The sequence below is a fragment of the Ovis aries genome, chromosome 3 (genome assembly GCF_016772045.2).
Source record: "Ovis aries strain OAR_USU_Benz2616 breed Rambouillet chromosome 3, ARS-UI_Ramb_v3.0, whole genome shotgun sequence".
NCBI lineage: Eukaryota > Metazoa > Chordata > Mammalia > Artiodactyla > Bovidae > Ovis > Ovis aries.
The window spans coordinates 137,200,251-137,223,921 of record NC_056056.1 but is presented as its reverse complement, the minus strand read 5'-3'; the positions used below and the strand labels follow the sequence as shown (position 1 = coordinate 137,223,921).

Sequence of the window (23,671 nt, the reverse complement as noted above, 5' to 3'; positions counted from 1 at the left end):
TGCTATTATTGTTCTTAATGATGAGCTGAAGAAGCCATATGAAGTAGAAACATTGGAGCAATTACAAAAATCAAACACCGAAATACCATGAAGAGGCTCCTGTCATTTTAATTAGGTTTGCCAGGAAAAGCAATAACCTCAGCTAACCACTCTGCCCTCCTCCTCCCTGCAACTCTCATCTCCTTTCATATGCACACAGCACAGGAAGCCAAGGGTCCTCCTCCCCATGATCCTCCCCACTCCCATTAGAGGAAGAAATGCCACTACATGGACTCAGCCTCCTCCATACAGCATGAAACATGATGAATAAAAACATCTTTATGCAGAGTTCTGTTGTGCCTATTTTCTTAGGGTGGAGTCAGGGACAGAGGCAAAGGCTGGGTGAGGTCTGGGGATCTCTTAGAGATCAGGATTTGCCTGAGGAGCACAGAGTCCATAGGTCACTCAGAAAGGGGGCTATGTCTAAAAAGAAAGGGGCTAGGATGGGCTAGGTGAGGATAAGGAGAGCTAAAAATCCATTTTCCTTCCTTCCCAACATGTTCCCTCCTCCCATGTAGAAGGGTAGGGGGCTCCTGGGCAGGGAACAGTCACAATTCTCTAAAGGTCTCATCTGTGGTTCCCAGAGCTTTGGGCAGGCAGTGAGTGGGGCATATGCCCTGGTGCTGCACGACCCCTTCCCCTGGCTCAGGGCTTCTCTCCGCCTGTGAGCACCAGCGCCTGCAAGATGTCAGACAGGGATACAATCCCCTTGACCACATCATTCTCATCCACCACTACAAGTCGGTGAACCTGCACAGAGCCAGGAGGGAGAAAGGGATGTTTAGTGCCAGCCTCAGTAAAGGTGAGCCCTTCAGTCCCCATCCTCCATGCCAAACCCGAGCTGCTCCCCCAGCTCCTTCTGGACTGCTGGCCCCCTACCTCTGCTTCTACCAGCCTGTTGATGATGGCTTCCAGAGTCTCATGCAGGTAGCACTTGAGAACACCCTCAAAGTAATGTGATCGGTGTTGCAGGGCTTTGGTCACTGACACATCTAGGTTGTTGTAGGTCTTTTCTGCTGCCAGGTTCTGGGGAGAGAGAGGAAGATTCATGCAGGGAAGCAAGGGAGTCCCAAACCCTGAGCCCACCCCACCTCAGAGTGATTTCAAGTAGGTGTCAGCCATGCCCACAAGCCACGCCCAGCTCATTCAATTCCTTTTCAAACAGAATTTGAAAGCTTGGAAGCTTCTAAAACCCTTAGGTCCCAGAAGAGACTCTTCTCCCTCTCCACATTCAACACCCCACCCCTTTCCCTACCTCCCAACCCCGCCCCCACAATCACTCACGATAACATCAAACTTGGAGTAGATGTCCACCACACGCCCTAGGGGGACAGAGGCAGCTCAGCAAGGAGGATCTGGCATCCAGGGTTCCCCCTGCCTACAGAACCACCTTCCGGGCTGAGCTGAGGGGACAGCAGATTTTCCCACAGCCTCCCTGGAGCCCTCCTCCCTGTGCCCGATCCCTCACCTTTCTCATCCACCACTGGCAGGGCTGAGACTCGGTGCTGTACAAAGATGCCCAGAGCCACGTACACAGGGGTGGTGGTGCGGACCATAGCAATGTTGGCATAGGTACCAATCTGTAACTCTTCCAGAGACTTAGACATGAACTCTGGCTTGGGGAACTCGGTGATCTGAGGAAATAACCATCACCTTGAATTTTTTTCAAGGCCCAACCAGTATATAAGAAGTAAAAACTGGGCTGAGGAGCACTTACAAATAACTTGAGGAACTTGAGGATGCGCTTGTGGGTGAGGATGTACAAGGTGTTGCCTGATTCCGGGTCAATAACTGGCAGCCTGTGGATCTTGTTTCGAATTAATGAAGAGACAGCATCAAACAAGCTGTGGGAAGGTAGGGATTAACGATAAGTTCCACAGTGGTGGGCCTGAGGGTGCTGAAGTAGCTCTTTAGAGTGTGCTTACAAACAGGTGGTTAAGGGAGAAGAGCAGGGGGTTCAGACCAGACCTAAAGAATGTGTGTGCGTGTGTGTGCATATGTGTGTGTTTGGGAGGAGTGTCTTTTTTCTCTTCTGTTCCTGGCTCTTTGGGTATCTAGGGCCTTAGCTATGCTGATGGCAAGGCTCTTTCCCCTTCTAGACAAATGGATAGGTGGAACTCACCTGGCGTTAGGAGAAATGCAGACAAGTGGTTTAAAGGAGTCCTGTAGGTACACCTCTGAAGGGAAAAGGGAGGTTCACAAAGTATTACCATGAAAAACTGTTTCCCAGGAAACTCTCCATCCCTTTATCCTTTCACAACCCTTGCTCTCCACATACCTCTCCAAGTTTCTATCTTGTGTTCTTCCAGCTCATAGATCTGCACCTGAAAGCAGAGGCAACAAACCTAAGACTTGATCTCGCCGCTTTATTAACCCCTTGTAGTTTGCTTGGAAGAAAGGAAATGAGAGTGAGGGACTCTGGGCAGGGAAAGTGGTTTTGGTCATGGGTTCAGGAGCCTTACCAAGGCTGATTTATAGTAGCGGTGCAGGATATTGATGAAATCAGTGATGGTCAGCATGCCTAGAGGCCAAGATAATAGCCCTCAGCACTGCTCAAAAGCTTCTCTCCATGCCCAGTACAAGATACCAATAAAACAGTGTTCCAAAAACTGCTTACCCACAAAACTCTGCTTCTTACTATCCCACAAAGGGGCAGCCCGGACACCATTAGTCACCAAAGCAAAGAAAGCTTTCTTCACCTGTAGTGAAAGAGTAATAACCTCAAAGGAAAATTCACAGGAAGCAGGGCTAGAAAAGAACAGGGGTTGGGTATGCTGGGGAAAATGGGAGCCTAACCACATAGAAGGACAAGCTTATCACCCTTGGGATGAGGTAGGATGAGAGGTATTGAACCAGAGGCTCCGAGGAAGGGGTAAGGGAAAAGAGGATTTCACTCACCTGAAGGGAAGTATCAAATACAACCAGTTTTGAGCTTGTGGGAATCAGGTCATAGCAGCGATGAGACTTCATGAAGGAAGTATACACGCTATTGTTGGATTCCGGAGTCTCTACATAGGGTGAGACAGTTAGTAGCTTCCTCCCATGCAACAACTCACAATCAAAAGAGGCAGAAAATAAAAGTGTGGTAGTTGCTCAGATATTTACAGCATGATTTATAAGGCCCCCTTATAAAGGACAACGGGAACAGATATTCTGTTTTGTTGCTATTGTTCCCACAAAACCTGGATAAACTCCTTAGAAACCATTTGATCCAACTTCACCCCCAGGAAGAACTGTATCTACTGGCTCCTTAGGCAAAAGATGGCTGACTAAAACGAAATCTATAAAACTTTCATTAACCTGTTCTAGTCTGAAAGTTTTTTTTTTTCTCACCTTTAACTCATTTTCCTTCTCATATATTTAGCACATTTTCACTTGTTCTCTTTCTCAATTAAAATGTAATTAAGCTTCTTAAAATCCAAGAAGTAAAATTCTTAAAATTTCTTAAAAGACTCACAGATGAGGAGTCATGGTCCAAGGTGGGCCATATTAGAACAGCACTAAGTTAGAGCCCAGTGCTCAACTGACCTGGCCGCAAACAACCTGAGAGTCCATCTTGGGAAGACTGTGTGAATCAGAGATCACCCCACCTACTCTAGACAATGGCTGTGTTTGCCTTTCTATTCCTCTGACTTTAACTGCTTGTTCTATTAGAGCAGCAACCCCCAAAAGAACAGCCCAAATGTGCTACATGGTATGCTTGTATATCTAAAAATATTATGTCATTTAATCTGTAAGGCAAATATTGTCATTTTTCATCTGAGAAAACAGACAGAAAGACATAGAACAAAAACTGCTCAACATCATATCATCAGTAACGAGAAAGGCTCAAACACAGATCTACGTGATTCCAAAGTTCTTAAATGCTCTTAAATCCTTATCAGTTGGTTTTTTATTTTTAATTTTTTTACCAAAGTTATATAGGTACACAGTTTAGAGAGTCAAATAGTTCTATAATTTTGTTAAGAAAAACTGCAGTTCCTAGCACCCACCTCCTTCCACCCCTCCCCAGAGATGAAACCTCGTTAGCTGATTATTTTGGTACTTATTTCTATGTCTATAAATAATATGCTTATATTGCTACCTTTTTTTTTCACTTGTAGGCATTAACTATTATCATGCAAGGAAGATGACAGGCACTCTCTATTATCATATGAGGAAGATGAAAAATTTCAATTCTACTTCCTACCAGGACCTCATTATAAACCTGTACCTCCTAACTCTCCATTCTCCCAGAAGTTAAATTACATCAGTATTTAAATGATTTGACTGAATATTCATTATTCTGAGCTACCTCAAGTAGTAAAGTCTAATTTTTTTTTTCTTCACAACTTTATTTTCCTCGGAGTTAATAACTGTCTTTTTGTTTGCTTAGTTCTCTATGTTTAGTACTTATAACTAATTCAATCCCCAAACTCCTTACCAATTGTTTAAGTCTCCTTTCAAGAAGTTCAGAAGCATGGGATAGTCTATCAATTTAACTACCCAAAGAAGTCTCTCTGGAGCCTTCTGACCTGCTCAAATCTGGGCTGGTTTGCCTGCCGCACACTTCTGTCATCTTGAGATCGCCCTTCATTTCCGTCCTGGGACCCCTTTCACGTCTCTCCTGCATTTGCACTCTTGTGTCCTGTATCCCATGATTTCCTTTTTTGATTATTCCCTTGTTTTGGTGAAGCACATTTTCCAGTAGCTTCCTGAGAAAGGGTGCAGGGGAGGTAAATTTTTTGAGATCTTGCACCCTGCAGACATCTCTATGTTACCCTCATCTTTGATTTAAATTTGTCTGGCTACAGAATTCTAGGTTGAACTTTATTTTCCTGCAGAATATTGAGGGCACTGCTTCATTGCCTTCCAAGCTTCTGGTGTTATTGAGAGTTTGGGGTCCTAGGCCCTTCTGATTCTTTGTATATGTCTTGTTATTTTCTCTCTGGAAACTCAGGATCTTCTCTTTGTTCGGTGTTCTGAAATTTTATGATGATTGTGCTGGGGGGGGGGGGGGGGGGGGGGGGGGGGGGGTGAATTTCACCCGTTGTGCTGAATATTCAACGAGTTCTTTCAATGTGAAAACTAATGTTCTTCAGTTCTAGGAAATGTTCTTGAATTACTTCCTTGATTGTTTCCTTTCCTCTGTGTTGTCATTTTTCTCTTTCTGTAACTCCTATTATTTGGACTTCCAAAACTAACCCTTAATGTTTGTTTTTGTTGTTTTTAAAACACAGTAGTTCCCCCTGCCCCACTCACCTAACCCAGGGTTTTACTTTCCACCGTTTCAGTTACCCATAATCAAACCTTGTCTGAATATTAAATAGAAAATTCCAGAAACAAGCAATTCATAAGTTTTCAATTGTGTGGCATCCTGAGCAGCGTGATGAGATCTCTCGCTATTCAGCTCAGTTCCAACCCTGGGAGGCATTCACCCCTTTGTCCAGCATATCCCATCTACTACTCATTAGTAGCTCTCTCAGTGATCAGACTGTCATGGATGTTATCGCTGTGCTTGTGTGCAAGTAACCCTTATTTTGGAGGACATCTCTGATGGCCTAGTAGTTAAGACTCCGAGTTTCTTGGAGAAGGAAATGGTAACCCATTCTAGTATTCTTGCCTGGGAAATCTCATGGACAGAGGAGCCTGGCAGGCTACAGTCCCTGGGGTTGCAAAGTCTGGCACTAGTTTAGTGACTAACAATAACAAACCCTTATTTCATTTACTTATTGGCCATAAAGCATATGTAAAATTGAAGCCCTAGTGCTGTGTGTGTGTGTGTGTGTGTGTGTGTGTGTGTGTGTGTGTGATTAGTCGCTCAGTGGTGTCCAACCCAGGGATCGAACCCATTTCCTGCACAGCAGGCGGATTCTTTACTACTGAGCCACCAGGGAAGTCCTAAAACCTAGAATGCTTCCTATAACTGAAAAGGTGAAAGTTCTCAACTTAATAAGGCCAAGAAAAACAATCATATGCTGAGGTTGCTAAGATCTCTGGTAGAAATGAATCTGCTATCTGTGAAACTGAGAAGAAACAGGAAATCATGCTAGTTTTGCTGTTGCAACTCAATTGCAAAAGTTATAGGGTCAGTGTGTGAAAAGTGCTTAGTCAAGATGTGAAAGGTATTGTGTTTGTACAGTAAGATATTTAGAGGTAGACAGACTGAGAGACACAGGTTTGATCCCTGGGTTGGGAAGATCCCCGGGAGTAGGAAATGGCAACTCACTCCAGTGTTCTGGCCTGGAAAATTCCTTGGACAGAGGAGCCTGGCAGGCTATAGTCCATGGGGTCACAAAGAGTCAGACACGAATGAGCACACATACACCTTATTCTTATTAGACTGACCAACTACATTCATATAACTCTTAGTATACTGTTATCATTGTTCTATTTTATTATTGTTGTTGTTAATCTCTTATTGTGCCTAATTTGTAAATTAAACTTTATCATAGGTATACACGGGGCTTCCCAGGTGGTACTAGTGGTAAAGAACTCGCCTGTCAATGAAGGAGACACAAAAGATGTGGGTTCATCCCTGGGCAGGGAAGAGCCTCCCCGAGGAGGGCATGGGAACCCACTTCAGTATTCTTGCCTGGAGAATCCCTTGGACAGAGAAGTATGGCAGGCTACATAGTCCATATTGGTCGCACAGAGTCAGACACGACTGAAGCAACTTAGCATGCATACACTCATAGGTATGTATGTATATAAGTCAGGATATATAGGAAAAAAATTATATATACAGTTTAATACTATCTGTGGTTTCAGGCATCCACCAGGAGTCTTGTAATGTGTCCCCCAAGGGTAAGGAGGTACTAACCACTGTTTCTTTTTCCTATTTCCTCTTTTTTCACTTTCCTCTTTTTTCACTTTTTTCCTTTTTCATTATAGTTTATTACAAGATACCAAATACAGTTCCTTGTGCTATACAGTAGGACCTTGTTTCTTTTATATATATAGTAGTATCTGCTAATCCTATACTCCTAATTTATCCCCCTTCCTTCTCCTTTGGTAACCATAAGTTTATTTTCTATGTCTGTGAGTTCACTTTGATTTTTAATTCTTAGTTTATGAGAGATTTCTTCAACTTGATTTTCCAAACCTCCTACTTAGTTTAACACGTTTGCTGTTATATTTTTAATTTGTAAGAGCTCCTTTTTTCTTTTTTGAACATTCCTTTTCTTTAAAAAATTGCATCCTATACTTGCTTCATGGTGGAAATACGTTCTTTGAGTAAGTATTAACGTTAGTTTTTAAAGTGTTCTTTATGCATTGACTTTTCCTGCTGTTGCTTTTTTTCCTGTTTATCTTTTTCTTTTTTCTTCTTCATTTGGGGGGACAGTTTGGATCAGTCTTTTCGCATTAGAGGCTTTCTTTAGATGTCTGGTAATCCTTGGTTTAAAGGAGGATTCAAACCATATTTTAAGAATGGAGTCTTTAAAGCTGATTAGAAGCTTTATCTGTGTAGATGAGCCTTGTTAACTGTGAACCATTTAGATGGGGAACAGTCAGTACTTATATTTTTAGGTTTTTCCTTCAGTGGGGTTCTGAAGAAAAGGATTATTCATTTGACTTTGTGCTTGAGGATGAAGTCTTTTCTATCAGCATTCTGAAAACTGAGTGGGGGAAAAGGACTAGGGTCTCAGCATCCAGTATAGTTCACCTCACGCTCATGTTTTCAGCACAGTACCTCAGCCCCTTTCTGTACCTCCAGTCTGTGCCAAAGTTAAGATGGGCCGTTTTCCAGCTGCCCTTAGTGGGGTAGGAAGTCTTGGGATGTGACTCCTCCTTCGACCTTCGGCGCTTCTGGGCTTTCCCCTCTGCTAGTTACAGTTGAGTTTTCTCAGGTATGCTAAGGCATTTACCACTCTTCTGTCTGCTTTCCAGCTTCCAAAAATTCATTGCCATTGTCTCCTTGCTTGTTCTCCCTATTTTGATGGTTTTTGTACTTTCAAGAATAATTCCTTCATGGTGGCTTTAGTGGCTTTTTGTGAAGGAACAAAAGTAGATACATGTATTAAACCCAACGTCTCTAACTGGAAGGCCACCATTGTTCTGCAAATTTGAAAACTCACAGACTCCCAAGAACGTGTCTTTTGACACGAGTTCAAGACATGCTACAATGATAGTTAAATAATATTACAGGCTATAGGCCTGCAAACATATTTGGTTTGGTTTTCACAGTATTTAAATAATTAATTTAAATAAAATTAGCTGCCCAATTACACAATTCTGGAGATTTATAAGAATCCAAATTCTCAGCTTCTTTTCATAATCAGAAGATCTGACAAAACTAGGTCTTGAATTCCTGAAGAGCAGCAATTAACCAGACTAGGTTAGTTGCTGCCTCCTTTTAGATGCAACGAGAACCACAAGTTATTGTAATCATATGCAACCCACGTCACTACTTGATCCATGTAGACAATTTGAGTTTCTTACCCCTGCCTCAGTTGATGCTAATGCAAATCACGGTGCAGTCATCAATTATAAAGAATCATCCAGGTAATTCAAAATATGACTATATTAATTTTGGATACTAATGACATGAAAATAGAACATTTAAAAATTCTTGTGGAGAACTCACAGACCTTTAATAATATATCCCAGAGTCTCATCCCATATTTTAATCCTCTGAGAAAGTATGTACTCCTAATGCCATAAACATGTCTGAGAAAGACTAAGAGTGTTCCTGGGCAAAACCCTTTACCAGAGATGCCTATAATTTTGCTTCTTTCCAGATGACAGGGTTGGACCATCCTGCTCTAACTAGGTATTTGGGCAGATGCTGGAATTCCCTTCTCCTGTGCCCTGAATTTTAGGGTTTAGTGCCTCTATTTCTGGATTAGTTCTAAGGGTTTTCAAGTCCTTTCTATAATTTCTTGTGTATACTCAGGGGCTTTAGTGAGATCACTGGATGATAAAATCCTAGTGGCATTGTTTGGGCTACTCAGAACATACCAGGGACTTGAAACATGGTTAGCCAGCCCAGAGTTGCCTATGAAAGTTCTCCCTGTACCTCAAAAGTTTCTCTCAAGTGGTCTGATGACTGAAGATATTAATCATCCTCACCCTGCCCAACATTTATTTCTTAGGTGATCTCGGAAAATCACTTGTTCCTGATTTATGTAGTTTGGCACATTATCTGGCCCAGCCTTGATTTTCCCAGGGAAGACTCTGGGAAAAATTCAAAAGCACTGCTGAATACGAATTAGGATCAGGCTATTGTTTTCATACCAGTTTCCTTTCCTCAGTAAACTTACCTTGAAGATGCTCATTTTCCACAGCTGGGTAGCTATCTGAAGAAGGGACCTGGAAAGACAAGAGAAACAAAGATTCAGCCTATCTTAGGCTCCATCCATTTGAGCCTGGCAACATTCGGGGAAGGGCTGGTGAACTAATGACTTCCTTTAAAGCACTACAAGGTCCTTTAGAAATATTATCTCATTTAATCTTTATAACCCTGAGGTGAATACTATTATCAGCCTTATTTTCACAGATTAGGAAACTGAGGTTCAAGAAATATTAAGCAAACTGCCCATGGCTGGCAAGGGGTGAAATGGGGATCTGAATACAGGTCTGTGTGGTTCCAAAGCTCATGGTCTTATATACTACATTAGCTAATGAAACATTTAGGACTTAAAAGCTGACACTAGAAAATATGAGCTTAAAGTTGGCCCCACAAGACTTTCACAGACCTATTTATAAAAATATGGAAGCTGGAGAGACAACACTGCTTTCCTTCAAATAGTCACTAAGTGTAGGTGTAGGCACCCGAGTCACTGACATACAGCTTACCACGAGAGAGGGCCGCATCTGGGGAGGGTCCCAGCAGCTGACTGTCAGCAAGGACCAAAGTTTGAATGACTGAGGGGTAGATGAGAAGGATAAATGTTCTGAAACTAGGGAACTGAGTCCTCTCAGCACCCTTGTGAGTCAAAGGCTGCTATAGCCCAGAGGGGGCTGGTTTTCCAAGTTTCCTTGTTTATGACAGTCTGAGATTAGAAAGTGCTCTGAATACACAGAAACCTTCAGAGCATCTCAGTGCTCCCTCAAGTGGGAACATTTAGAAATTTCATTGTTATCTAGGAACCCAGGAGAGATCATGATCATTTTTGTCTGCTGGAATCAATAGTTTTGACTCTATTTGTTCTTTTTGGGTAATATTCCCAAAGTATCTTAAAGTCACACTTCACAGTGACTTTACTGTGGACACAGTAAAGTCCACAGCTGCAGTCGTAACATGAATTTAAAGGCCTTGGCTTGAACCTGGGAGGTTGGCTGGTAAACAGGGTCAAGCTGGTTGGAGAGCTCTAAATTTCCCTCCTCTAATAGGCCAGGGTGGGGGCAGGGGGGTAATCTCCCTCTCTTCTCTCTAGGCTGCATAAGACTTTCATCATGGCCTGGCATTTTGGCATAGCTATCGGAACAACAGCCTCATCATTTATAAGTGGGAGAGAGGACTGTTTAGCAGTAAAGCAGTCTCACAAAGACCTATACAAAGAAACAGAAACAGTGACTTCTGTAGAAATTATTGTACCCACCATATGATACTTACTTACTTCCCTGTGCTACAGTTATTTTGTTCATTATCTATCTAAACAGACTGTAAATTCCTAGAAGTCTGAAACTATCTTACACTTCTTTGTATCTTTCTCTCATATCACCTAGCATGTGGGTTTGCATATAATTATCAAGTGTTTTGCTTTTTAACACTCAAACTGGTAATGATTCACACTGATATGGACAGAGAGATCTAAGACTACATTACAGAGAAAGAAAAGAGACATACAGCTAAACAGAGACATAGATACCGACATAGGAGTCAGATACAATTGAATATGACTTTCTTTCCACCTATTTCTCCACACAGGAGTGGGGCAATTATGTCTACTCTCTCTATATTTAATAACACAGGGGACTTGAGACTACTGTACTACATAAGTTGTTGTTGCTAAGTCGCTTCAGTCGTGTCCGACTCTGTGCAACCCCATAGATGGCAGCCCACCAGGCTCCCCCATCCCTGAGATTCTCCAGGCAAGAACACTGGAGTGGGTTGCTATTTCCTTCTCCAGTGCATGAAAGTGAAAAGGGAAAGTGAAGCCACTCATTCGTGTCCGACTCCTAGCGACCCCATGGACTGCAGCCTACCAGGTTCCTCCGTCCATGGGATTTTCCAGGCAAGAGTACTGGAGTGGGTTGCCACAGAGACACACCCTATATCTGCTACAAGACACAATTTCTTCCAAACTCCTGATCCACCTTTCCAGTTGTTTGCTGGACCACCATAGATGTCACAGAGACTCCTCAAATGCTTCAATACAAGATAGAACAGCATCTGTCCCTCCAATCCTATTATTTTTAACTGTGGTTCCCACCTCTGCTTTTGCATTGCTCTCTTCCCAGGTGCCTGAACTGTGGTCTTGATTTCTCCAAAAATGAGCTATCCTAACATGCCTGCTTAGAATGATAGAGCAGGGTGTGACCTAAACTTGTCCTTAATGTCTATTAAGTAAGCTGCTATGCTAGAAATAATTGCCTCAAATCCATCTCGCTCCTTTCCACTTTCACAGCTTTAACATAGCCTCTTACATCACATTTCTGCAACATTCTCTAAACTGTTATCCCTGATAGTTTAAGAGAAGAGGAAATCTATTTCCTCTTCAATTTGTCTTTCATGCTGTCACTAAGTTCTCTCCCCAGGCATCTCAGAAACTTGGAAGGGAACTTCAACTCCAGGAACCAAGAACTCACTACTCTCTGAAGTAGCTCCTCCATTTACAGAAAGTCACTAGGAATATTCTTAAAGTACACTCACTACCTTGCTCATAAATCTTCTGTGTGTGTGCGTGTGTGTGTGTGCGTGCACTGTCATGTCTGACTTTTTGCAACCCCATGGACTGTAGCCTGCTAGGCTCCTCTGTCCATGGCATTTTCCAGGCAAGAATACTGGTGTGGTTGTCATTACTATTCCAGGGGATCTTCCTGACCAAGGATTGAACTTGTGTCTCCTGCATTGGCAGGCAAGTTCTTTACCACTAGCACCACCTGGGAAGTCCCAAATCTTCCATGGGTCGCCTTATTACAAAACAAAGTTCAAACTTAATGTGGTATGCAATATCTTCAACCTGACCTCAACCTACTTTCCCAGTCTTTTCTCCAACTATAACCAAAATCCAAAGCTCCAGCAACATCAGCCACTGGCTGACCCCCAGTTAATCGCTACACACCCCAGTTTCTATGCCCTTGCTCACACTGTTCTCTCAACCCGCAATGCCCTCTTGTGGGCTGACAGTAATTTCTCCCTCCCCTATGCTGCCACAGTCCTTTTTTTGCATCTTAATGATAGCATTCACTACAGTCTACCTTAAATAACAGCTGTCACTGACTTACCCTTCCTCCACTGCAGCTAGGCTAAGCATTTTCAAAGTGGGGTTTTTCTTTTTTTCTTCATTTTATTTATTTACCAGCTGCACCACATGGCCTGTGGTATCTTAATTCCCCCACCAGCAATCGAACCCAGGCTCTAGCCATGAAAAGGTTAAGTCCTAACCACTGGACTGCCAGTGTACTCCCCCCCCCCCTTTTTTTTCTTTTTAGAACAATTTCTATTCCAAGAAACTTCTAATCCAGTACATAAAATATGGCTAAATTAGAAAATCCATACAAAAATGCTTTGTAAGCCATAATAATTTATAAGTAAAAAATAACATCATTTTGAATTTAATGGAATAAGACCTTTTATTTTTGCTCAAAATTCTCCTAATCTATAAGAACTTACTCCCTTGCCTGGGTGATCAGTTGAAAATCACTTTACTTTGACTTGATTTCTTCTTTATAATCTGAGGGACATGACCTCTCTGCAGGCAGAAAAAGAGCACAATAAGGGAATTACTCTGGGCATGTAACTGATGGAGAGAAAGGTGAACCTGCAGCCGTCATACAACTACAGTAGGAGATGATAAAAACCAGGAGAGGAAGAGCTATTCTGTTTGACAAAGAATACATGGAAGGAAGGAAGAGAATGGGAAGAGTTCCAGAGTTCCAGACCAAGGCTCCTGAGAGTGAGGAGAGGTACAAAGAGATAGTAGGGGACCTGCAGCAACTCTGGGAGGATGACAGGGCCCTGCCACAATCTGTCAATGCCTGCTACCCAAGAAGGAGATAGGCCGACACACCTGCTTAGAACCGCAGAGCAGGGCATGACCTAAACTAGATCAGGGACACAGTGGCCTCTAACACTGGAAGATTCCCTCCTTGAGGGAAACCCCACTTTTCAGTCTTATTAAGGCTAAGTTATCTCGCTGAACACCTCAAAGCAGTATAAAGGTCTCTCAGACGTCCCTCCTGCCAAAGATTCTATGGATCACACTCGGAAAACTGTGGACCAGGTGCTACCTGCAAGCGGGGGTCCCTTGGAACCCCCTGCTTCATCTAGGAAAGCTGGCTCACGACCCTTCTCTCTCAGGCAAACCTCTGAAGGGCTTGAGGTGCTAAATGAGGAGGAGGTCCGAGATCTCCAGGGAGTGCGTGGGTTTCAAGGAGGGAGGCAGGAGTCATTGCCCGCTCGGGCTTAAAGTACCGTGGACCGAAGGCAGGCAGCGGCGCGGCCCAGTCGCTGAGATGCGCTCAGCGAAAGAGCGGAGGAGCAGGGTCACGGTCTAGGACAGACACCCTACTTCTCGTTGACTGGGCACCAGCGCCGGCCCCGGGTCCCCAGTCCCCTGACTGGGGTCTCGGGCTCCACAGCGCACCCCCGCCTCCCGCCACCTTCCCGCGCTCCTCACCGCCTCCATCGCGAGAGACGCCGGCCGGGTTCTTTCGCTTTAGGAAGCTGGCCCGGGGCAAGGGGGCGGAGAAAGCCCCGCCCCACGTCCGGTACCGCGACGCACTTCCGCCAACGTCAGAACCTACGCAAGCCAAGGGTGGAAAGCAGGGAGCTCACCCTTCCGGTGTGTCCTGGCCTCGGAAACCGCCCTCCCCGGGTCCACTCAGACCTCACTGATCCCACCGACGGCGAGGGTGACGGGACGGAGTCGCTTGTATTTAAAATGTTCTTTTTTTTATTTGTCGTTTAAAAACAAACTTGGAAGAAGCAAAATCCAAAACTTGCCCTTTGCCTCTTGCAACATAAATTATGTACAGTTCAGAATGATCGCTGATACAAAACATGCCAAGGACAGGGGCGCTGGGGTTGGAGGGAGAGAGGGCGCTTTAAAAAAGGGAATCATTTCATCCGTTGTTACGAAGGACCAACCTTGCTGTACAGGATACACACAACACAAAATAAAGTCTTCACGGGATTCACACTTGTCAGAGATTTATTTTTTAAAAAGGGGGAGGGTCCTGGAGGTGAGGGGAGAAGACCATAAATGGGAAAAAACTGAAAATTGAATATGTGCAAGTGTAAACCAACCCAAAGTACAAACATGGGGGGGGGGGCGAGGGGGAGGGAGGGAATTCTGATGCAATTATACAGGCGGGGTACTTAAAAAAAAACCAACAACCAAAATTCCAACCTTGTAGCTTGGGTCTGAGTTAGTTTATATAAAAATTAAAAACTGTATAAGGTTTCTTCACTAAATTCTACAGGACTATCAGATACCTAGCATATGCTTACAAAGTCTGCCCCATCCCCTTTTCCCAATCCCAGGGCCCAAGCCCCAATCAGAGCCTGACTGGCAGGAGCCAATCTCCCCTTCCCTGTAACCTAGACCTTCTGCTCTTGGAAAAGGAACATCCAATGGCTATGGGGGCAGAAGCCCAGTCTCCCCACTGTGATCTCATTACAGTGGTTTCTGTGGGGGTGGGGGATGTTATTCTCTTAAACATTTGCAGCTTGAAACAGTTGAGGAAGCAGCTTAAAAAAAAAAAATTTCCCTACCCCCATCAATCCGCAACCCCCCAAATTCAAAAACAAACAAAAACAAACCTAAAATCACAACAGCGACCGTGCTCCCCCTCCAGCAGGCCCACCCATACACCACCACCAAGCCCACCCCCACACTCCAGACATTTGATTCTTGAAAATATTAATTACAAAATGCCCTTTGCCCACAGCCCCTAGGAGAGAACTGCATATAAGCTTCATCTTCATCCCCATGGCTCCCTACCAGAGAGGGGTCTGGGGCCTCACCCACCCCCTGACCTACCCCTACCCCCAGGAAGAGGTTCAACTGCAGCACAAGCTTGGGCAGAAAGGGGAAGGAAAGGGAGGCAGGGGAACCCATTACCCTCTGGCTCCCCCTGGGGCCAGCTCACTTTTGTGCGTTATAACATAGTCCAACTATACAAAAGGGGGTGGGAATCGCCCAGCCTCTATACCCCCACCTTACAGCAGTCACAGCCAGGGGGTGGGGAGGAGGGGGTGAGGAAAAGGGCGGTAGGTTGGGTAATGGAGGGGGCTCCCCCACAAGGGGAGCTCCATGTATCCGCCCCACACCCCCCTACCATTTATAAACTGGTTTTGTAAAAAGAAAATAGATATATTTATATAGAATATATAAAGCACAAAAATTAGTAGTTTTACATTTGCTCTCCCCGGGGGTGGGGGGAGAGGGGAGGGTTCTCACCTCCAGCCGGCTCCCCCATGCCCCACAAGACTATGTACAATCCCATGTATAAATAGATAAATACCCCCCACCCTCCCCGCGCTGACACTAAGCTCCCCCACCCCCACATCACCACCCCTTCTCACCAGACCAGCAGCAGTTTGGTGACTGAGGGAAAGTGGGAGCTCCGGGCCACACCCTGCCTCACTGGGTATGGGCATGCCACTCAGGGATAGCCCTCACCCTACCACCCACCCACCCCATCCAGGGGCTGGAGGGCAAATGGGCTCATGATGGGGTTGGGAAAACAGGAGGGAGATACTCTGGTCCTAAGCACACCCCTCCTGCCCCCATGTCCAGATGGAGAAGGAAGTCCTAGAGCAACTAGGGGCCAGTCATCCCCAATCTTCATCATCATTAGCCTCAACCACCATCCCATGCCCGTAATTAAAAACAAAGATGGATTTTTTGTTGTTGTTTTTTCTTCTTCCTCCTACCCCCCTTCCACCCACTCAGAAGAGGGCAGTGAGGTGGGGGAGAGGGTTGGGGCAGTAGGGGGCTTGGAGAGGGTCTCACATTTCAAAACAGCAAAAAATCCAACACTTAAATGAGGTAGGTGTGGGTGCGGGGTCTCCTTGCCCGGCTTGCCTGGCTTGCCCTCCTGGGCAGCTGGGCGCCTCTTTCCCATTCATGTTGCATTTGTCAGATTGGAAAACAAGGAAACACAACCCATAGAGAGACAGAAACACAGAGGAGAAGAGGGAGACAGAGACAGATCGAGAAGGAAGGGGATGGGGGTGAGGGTGGGGGCAGGACCCGGCAGGCAGGGCCAGGTGTGGGACCCGGCCTTTGGGATTGTCAAGCTTAGTCAAGTCTCTTTGCAGCCTTGAGTTGGGCCAGAGAGGTCGGTGGGAGCAGCAGGGCTGTGAGGCCCGGCCACACATCCTCCTCCCTCCTCCCTGCTGCCTCCCAGATGCTTCTGGGTAGTTCCCGGCCCATATCCCCCTCAAACCTGAGATGCCCAATGGCTGCTTCTGTCTGGCCCCTCCTGGAGCTGGGGGCAGAGATGCCAGCCTGGGGGCCGGTGGCGGGGAAGAGGGTCATCCCTGGTGCCCAGGGTGGGCTTGGCCTAGGGCCCTCTGCCCCAGCCTCCTGCTCCAGGGGCTCCGGTCAGCCGGCAGCCCCAGCCCTGGGTCCTGGCTCTGGCTGCTACCTCTCTTCCCCCTCATCCCTTTCAGGGAAGAGGTTGGGGGTGGGGGGACTCCCCTGCCTGGTAGCCTCAAAGCTTCTTAGTTCATCCATTTCCGACAATTCCAGGCTCCACAGTGGCAGGGGATCTTGTGCTGATCGTCCTCAAAATCAAACTGATAGTCATATGTCAGCTGGAAAGAGAAGAGGGCACAATCAAGGCCAGTCCGCCAGAGGAAGTCGGGGAGGGCAGTGGCCTTGGGACTGGACTTTCAGCAGAGAAGAGGGAGCTGCTCTGTCACTCACTAAGAGAGGCTTCCTCTTACCTCCTCTCCTTTGGGGATTCGCCGGCTGGAGATGATGATGATTTTGTCCTCCTTGTCAAATGTCACAACTTCCGCCACACAGTTAGGGGCACAAGAATGGTTAATGTACCTAGGCAGTGGGACAAAGGCAGAAATATCAAGCTACTGGGTTGGATGATGCTGGTTCCTTGTTGGCCCGCCCCCAGGGTGCCACCCTGAGGGACTCCTAAATCCCTTCTTGCTCATCCCTCTCTCACCTGGCGGGGCCTCCGGTCAACGTAGCATCAATGACATGTTCGTTGTTTATTCGAAACATGTAGATGCCTCGATTCTAGAAAGGCAGAGGTTGCAGAAGGGGCAAGAATATCAGAGAAGGGCAGCAGAGGTGGTGGTGGGGTCAGGTGGTGGGCTTGGGCAGTGAGCTCATCTTTATTTCTTACTCTTCCTTTCTCCTGCCTCTCCCCTCCTCTTCCCACAGCAGCTTTCCACCTGCTCCTCTGGCCCCAGTCCTGCCCCTGCCCCTTGGCTAAATCCACCATGATAGCCCCTCTGCCAGCCCATACCTGCTCCTCATAGATTTTCTCCCGCCGGTTGGCCACTTCATTGCGAATGATGGTGCCAATGTACTCGATGACCATTGTGTGCTTTTCTAGGTCCTTGGCTGCATAGAGACCCAGGCCCTGGATACGGGAGCGAGCCAGGTAGACATTGTTCTTCCACTCAGTGCGCAGCCGCCGGTACTGAGATGACTTGGAGTGCACAAACTGCTTGCTGTACGGGGTGTTGGTCTCGCCTGTGAAGGTGCTCTGATATGCCTTGGACATGCTGGTGCTGTTCAGAGTGTGGGGCCTGGGAGGTGATACAGTCCACAATCCATGACAAGACAGCTCTAGCCCAGACCAGGCACACACCACCCGCTTCCTCCCTGGGATGTGTAACACTCCAATGAGGGCGCGTGCTGCCTTGGGAGTGGAGTAGAGGCACCCGAGTCTTGGCTGTGGTGAGGCAGCAACTAGCTACGGGGACCCTTCCAACACCCTGTGTGGCGGAGAGAGCCCAGGATGGCGGGGTGGGGTGTGAAGGGAGGGGAGGGGCACTGATTCCCCTACACTGAGCCTGCTCTCCCATCTCCCCGCCTTCTACCACCCTCCTGCCAAACCAGACTCAAGGCCATGCTCACGAGCAGCCCAGGCCTGGAATTTAGGCTAATGGATTTGTTCAAATCTGAGTCCTATCTCCTGCTCATGCTAGAAGCTCCGCAAACGGGGGCCATGTCTACCACACTGGGCTGGATTTGAATTAAAACTGGCCCTGAATTCACAGCCAAATGGTAGTATCCTTTCCTTTCTTTAGACTGTTCCCTTTCTCCGCCATAACATTGGGCTCTGTGCAGATGGCTCAGTGCAGGGGAATGACTGCTGCCTAGCAGGATGCCTTTTCACCACCCTAGGGTACCAGCCAAGTTCTTGCCCATCCCAGAGCAGTGGTTTTCAAACTGACTCTTTCTCATACAGCAGAAATCTTTTTTTTTTTTTTAAACAAAACATTACAGGAATGCCAATACATAAACTAGATGGAAACGGAACTCTTCTGGTTAGATCCAATATGGGGAAGGGGAGAGTTATGCATGGAGAGGGCCAAGTTCTGCCCACTCAGTTTATGTGTTCCAGGGCTTTCTGAAACACAGTTTGAAAACCACTGGTGTAGAGCATCAGGGACCAGGGCTGGCGGGGCTGGAGTTTGACGCTCTACAACAGCCCAAAGAGCAACCGAAGACCTTCAAGAAAGCCCTCCTCTCATGGATTCTGCCTCCCTCTACCCAGGGACCAAGGTCAGGCTACTGTGGTACACAGCAAGAACGGTGAACCACAAGTCAAGAGGTAAGGCTCTGGTCCCAGCTGTGACCTTTGTCTAGTCACTTAACCTTTCTGGGTCTCAGTTTTCTCAGCTGTAAATGGGGATAATACCACCTGCCCTACCTACCTCATAAGGTTGTTGTGAGGATCAAATGAGATAATGGATGTGAAAACGCTTTGAAAAAAAAAGTATAAAGTGCTATACAAATGTAAGGTTTTATTATTTTTTTCTATTATATTCCTAATTATTTATTTTTGACACCAACTCAGCCTGGGGACGGGAAGGTGAATCTAGCACTCATGGGGCATCTGTCTCAGGCTGGGGAGAATCACAGGCCCCCTGGAAGCAACACAGGAGAGGAAGGTGGCATCTGGGTCCTTTATACATAAGATCTCACCACCGTCTACCCAGAACCTCCCCAAGGGCCATTCCCAGGACACCCGAGAAGTGTCCCTAGATGCAGGTCAACCCCAAGCACCTGAGAAGCTGGGGAGGAAAAGGATACCCTAGTGATACCTGTATACCCTCAAGTCAGGAGGCTAGAGTGAACCCCCAGTCTTTCTGAGGGAACTCTGATCTGTAACCCCAAACACTCGTAATTAGCCAGAGGGCCCTACCAACCGCATACCCACAACCCTTGGTCCAGCCCCACAAGCTCACCGTTTGTAGTGTGTGAGGATTTTAGGCTCTGACCGAGCACAGCCAGTGGGGTTGATCATGAGCGGTAGCTCCATCAGGGGGTGGCGTCCATAGCGGAATAAATAATTTTGACAGCTTTCCACTCCAGGCAGCTGTGGGCACAGGTCACACTCACTTCAGCCTGAGCACTTCTGGGGCAAGACCAACATTCCCAGGGCCCTCCTGGCCCCCAGCCACCAGCCGCCAGCCCCCGGCCCTTTCCTTACTGATTCAGCTATGCGCAGCACGGCGTGCACTGTCAGCCCAAAGAGCTCCTCGCCTTTCAAGTACTCGGGGAAGAGACGCAGCATGTCGGCCTCTTTCCTCATGGCTGCCACAGGCTCAATGATGCGATTCCAAACGGCTAAGAGACAAGGAAAGACAGCAGCCCTCAGAGGCAATTTCTGCTTACTGACCTCAGCCCTAACCTCCATCCGATGCTAGGGTGGTTTCTGTAGCCTGCCCACCTTGCTATCAAGAGGGTGTGTGGTTCTTCAGGAACCTCTCTTGGCCTCCCAGTCTCAGTCTCCCTCAACAAGCCAGGAGGTTTCCCACCCTGGAGGGGCATCAGAGAGCCTTGTGACACAGAAACATGAACCCAGGGCCCAGGATACCCAACACAGTCCATGTACCTTACATGAGAGCCAGAGCAACTCAAGCTCCAGGCATGTTCTGGAGTGACGAGACTTAGGTTCAGGTTCTAATACTGGCCATGGGGCCCTTAAGGCAAATATTGGGTTGGTGAAAAAGTTTGTTTGGGTTTTTTCTAAAACCTGAACGAATTTTTTGGGTTAACCCACTACTTAAATCTCTCCACTACTCAGTTTATGTATAAACTTGGCATAATAATCATACTTACCTTGAGGGGTTGCAGGAACAAAATAATTTAGATAAACCACTCAGCTCAGTTTGTGGCACATAATACATGCTCACTACAACGTTAATTCTGTTACTTTTACCATTAATACCGAAACCAAGATCAAAAGATTTTATCCAGGGGAAAGCAACCATAAGGAACTCAAGCCTAAAATGAGATTGGGTAAACTGGGCAACAGGGTCTCAGACTTGTATCCTTTAGATCCACTGAGATTAAGAAAAGGAGCTGGAATATGTATAGTCAGAGAAACAAAGTATCTTCAGTTACACAGAGAATTCAAAGTGGCTGAGAAAAGCCAAAACACTTTCTCTGGAGAATTTCAAGAGACCTCTACCTGCCGGAGGTTGGGGAACAAGATCACTCAATAAGGAGCCTGAAGGTCTCATCTCAACATCGGAAAGGTGACTCTGGGAGAAACTCGCCCAATGCTATACTATGGCTGCAAGGGTCCTGTGCTCACCCTGGGGAGAGGCGTCCGTGAAAACCATGTCCTCCAGGCCCTGCTCCATGACTTTGATCACGAACTCCGGCCGCCCATTGTTCTCGCCGATGGAGCAGCGGTAGCAGCAGCGACGGTTGTTAGTGCGGAGGCTCCAGTAGATGCGCGTGGCCTCGTAGCCCACTGGATACAGGGCGGTGGCACTGTGGAAGTCGGCCATCTGGTGGGGCAGCAGCTGTCCAATGGCGTGGAACACAAGGCCGCCCACCCGGAACATGTGCAGCCGCTCTCCCCGCTGGATGATGCTGGCAATCTGCTTCACCTCATCCCGCTCGATGTAGACCCTCCGGAAGACAGCAAAAGAGCTCAGCTCCTGCTCACAGGGCCCTTTGATCTTATGCATTGGACACAGCATGGTCTTGTCCTTGAAGAACATGCACTTGGCGCGGATGGCGCAGGCAAAATGGTAGACGTTGGGGCAACGCATTCGATTGCAGCTGCTGGTGGCACCGGTGCGCTGGCACAGGGAGCACTTGGTGAGCAGGCCTCGGTGCAGGGCAACCTCCACGTTCATCAGCGCCCCGCCCTGGGTCTCATATACCTCTGTGGACCACAGGGCACAGTTGAGGTGCACCCACAAGTCCAAGTCCAGGTTCAGCAGGCGGGCAGGCCCATCCGTGGCCCCATCCCCCTCCTCATGACAGAAGCAGCAGCGCCGCATGTCTCGAGGCACCTTGTCAGGTCGCAAGGCTGTGCCGAGCTGTTCCATGAACTCAGCCACTTCGCGCTCATCCTCCTGCCGCACACCACCCTTCTGGATAGTCAGCAGCAGCCGGAGCCGCTTCCAGCGCACCCCCTTCCACTTCTTGAGGCGAGGGGGCCGGGAATCTTCACCTTCCTCAGGAGGCCGGGCTCGGGGCTTGGGCCGGGTAGATTCAGGGGACGAGGCCAGTGGCAGAGGCGAGGGGATCGGTGGCTCAGCTGAGGGTTCAGCTGGAAGTTCAACCAAGGGTTCAGCAGGGGGGCTGGCAGGAGAGGGTGCCAGAGGGGAAGGGGGTGGGGAGGGTTCTTCAGGAGGTGGGGCCGAGAGCTGTCGCACATCCAGGTTGGAGACGTTGTAGGTGTAGCTGTGCTGGGTGGGGGGCTCTGGGGCAGGGCTCTCCTATGGGAAGATAGGAGAGCCCTGAACCGTTAGTGCTGGCTCCTCAATTAACTAGTCACCTCTCTCCTCCCACCCAGATTCCACTTGCCCCAAAGCCCTCTGCCTCCTCTGTCCTAGCCAGATACCCACCCTGTCTTCTTCCAACAGACCCACCTGTTTGAGGAGACTCAAGATGTCTAACTGACTCTTGAGTGTATAGCCAGGCAACACAGCATCAAACTGCTTCAGCCAATCAGGGCCAGCCTCTGGGCTCTTGCCTCCCAGACTCTTTTCTTTCCCACCTGCAGAAAGGAAGGGGTCAGAGACTCCCACCACTATCACTCCCTGCGGGCCCCAAGGAGTTTTTCTGCCATACTCACCAGGGCCCTCAGCCTCCCCCTTCTTAGGCTCGATGCCGGCCCGGGCAGGGCTCTCTGGGAACAGCACCTCATAGGAATTGGGGATCTTCATGCTCAGCAGCTCTGCCACTGCCACCATCATGCCATTCAGGTTCTGCCAGGGCAGGAAAGGGGATACGACAGCCAAGTCGGCAGAGCGGCAGCGTGAGAACCATCACCAGCTTGGTGGGGACCACGACACCCGGAACGCAGCTCCCTAAGCGGCCTGTCAGTCCCGCCCCTGAGCCATCTGGCTTCTTCCCATGCACCTCCTTTAAAGGCAGCCTTTCTCAAATCACGGTGGGCATTACCGGGAGCTCACAGCAAGAGACCTGCGGCAACTGGGCTTAGGAAACGACACACTGCGTCCAGCCCTTGTAAATCAGTACACATTAGCAAAGTAAAGGATCTGCAGAGCCTTGTAATAAAGAAAACTGTTTTCCTATTTTAACGGAGATTTCCAACTTCCTTTGATCACAAGACCCTGATAAGATTTTCAAAAAAACAGAATTCCATGCAATGTGACTGGGGGGGACATGTTTGGTAGCGCTTTACCCCTGAACTGTGAGCTCCTTGAGGGCAGGGCAGCCCCTTGTGCTACATTTTTTCTAATCCCACACTCCGGCTCAGGCTTTCATTCACAGGAGGTCCTCAATACACAGGTTTAAATGACTGGATTTATCCAGAGAAGCTCCTGGGACTGCCCTCTGACTGGCATCCTCTCCTGGCCCCGAGGCATCCCCAGGACATACCTTGGCCGCAGCAGCAGAAACTGTCAGCATGACTGACACCTCGCTTCCTTTGCCCTTTTCCCAAGTTGGGGCAGGCAGCTTCCTGGTGGCCTCCAGATCCAGGACCCCATAAGGTTTACTCTCTGGGAAGACTGAGTGACAAAGAAGGACCTACGTAAGCTCCAGCTACCTCACTCCCTGACCTCTGACAATGCAGCCTGGCCAGGCCAGGCCGGGTCCAGGCCCAGAGTCACCTCTACCTGGAATGCTGGCCCGAGGAATGATGGGGATGACGGGGGAGAGAGCCCGGTCATCCTGCTCCCACCGGCCTGAGCCCAGCTGAGGGAAACGGGGGGCCTCCTCCCCCAGGATGCTCTCAGGGGATGAAGCTGGCACGATGCTGTCAGGAGAATCGCTGTCCTCATCACTCTCCATCCTGTGGGCAGAAAGTAGACACTCACTGCCTCAGCCCAGCAGGTGCCCCCTCC

General features: G+C 47.8%; 2 protein-coding genes across 12 annotated transcripts in view; both read right to left on the bottom strand.

The window, feature by feature from the left end:
* Nucleotides 1–83: 83 nt before the first annotated feature.
* Nucleotides 84–13,864, bottom strand: PRKAG1 (protein kinase AMP-activated non-catalytic subunit gamma 1). 3 transcript variants are annotated; one of them, XM_015094693.4, is made up of 12 exons: nucleotides 13,806–13,864; nucleotides 9,282–9,330; nucleotides 2,938–3,047; nucleotides 2,657–2,738; nucleotides 2,502–2,560; nucleotides 2,318–2,363; nucleotides 2,162–2,216; nucleotides 1,757–1,883; nucleotides 1,508–1,673; nucleotides 1,324–1,361; nucleotides 919–1,065; nucleotides 84–789 (listed from the first exon to the last, which is right to left on the bottom strand). In XM_015094693.4, exons 1-12 carry the CDS (start codon nucleotides 13,812–13,814, stop codon nucleotides 685–687), a joined length of 993 nt encoding a protein of 330 aa, XP_014950179.1. In that variant the 5' UTR covers nucleotides 13,815–13,864; the 3' UTR covers nucleotides 84–684. The 3 variants fall into 3 exon arrangements, with proteins under 3 accessions (XP_014950179.1, XP_060270060.1, XP_060270059.1); XM_060414077.1 differs by having other exon boundaries at nucleotides 84–1,065; nucleotides 12,800–13,864; XM_060414076.1 differs by having other exon boundaries at nucleotides 84–1,065.
* A 194-nt stretch (nucleotides 13,865–14,058) lies between these two features.
* Nucleotides 14,059–23,671, bottom strand: part of KMT2D (lysine methyltransferase 2D) — a 40,093-nt gene continuing 30,480 nt past the window's right edge. For 6 of the 9 annotated variants that reach the window (XM_060414066.1, XM_060414073.1, XM_060414070.1 and 3 more), the window contains exons 45-56: nucleotides 23,444–23,619; nucleotides 23,205–23,335; nucleotides 22,435–22,567; nucleotides 22,229–22,356; nucleotides 20,935–22,075; nucleotides 19,825–19,961; nucleotides 19,580–19,710; nucleotides 19,046–19,093; nucleotides 17,626–17,911; nucleotides 17,320–17,393; nucleotides 17,084–17,192; nucleotides 14,059–16,951 (exon numbers count right to left, since the gene is read on the bottom strand). In XM_060414066.1, the coding sequence (XP_060270049.1) occupies nucleotides 16,859–16,951; nucleotides 17,084–17,192; nucleotides 17,320–17,393; nucleotides 17,626–17,911; nucleotides 19,046–19,093; nucleotides 19,580–19,710; nucleotides 19,825–19,961; nucleotides 20,935–22,075; nucleotides 22,229–22,356; nucleotides 22,435–22,567; nucleotides 23,205–23,335; nucleotides 23,444–23,619 (2,587 nt within the window). In that variant the 3' untranslated portion in view covers nucleotides 14,059–16,858. The remainder of the gene's footprint in view (nucleotides 16,952–17,083; nucleotides 17,193–17,319; nucleotides 17,394–17,625; nucleotides 17,912–19,045; nucleotides 19,094–19,579; nucleotides 19,711–19,824; nucleotides 19,962–20,934; nucleotides 22,076–22,228; nucleotides 22,357–22,434; nucleotides 22,568–23,204; nucleotides 23,336–23,443; nucleotides 23,620–23,671) is intronic. The other 3 variants (XM_060414071.1, XM_060414074.1, XM_060414072.1) reach the window with 1 other exon arrangement.

Excerpts from the sequence above, each read along its gene's own strand:
- PRKAG1 (XM_060414076.1), bottom strand. Across the intron at positions 3,048-9,281 it reads GGAAAATGAGCATCTTCAAG|AGACTCCGGAATCCAACAAT; the intron begins GTAAGTTTACTG and ends CACCCTATGTAG. Across the intron at positions 2,364-2,501 it reads GCTACTATAAATCAGCCTTG|GTGCAGATCTATGAGCTGGA; the intron begins GTAAGGCTCCTG and ends CTCTGCTTTCAG.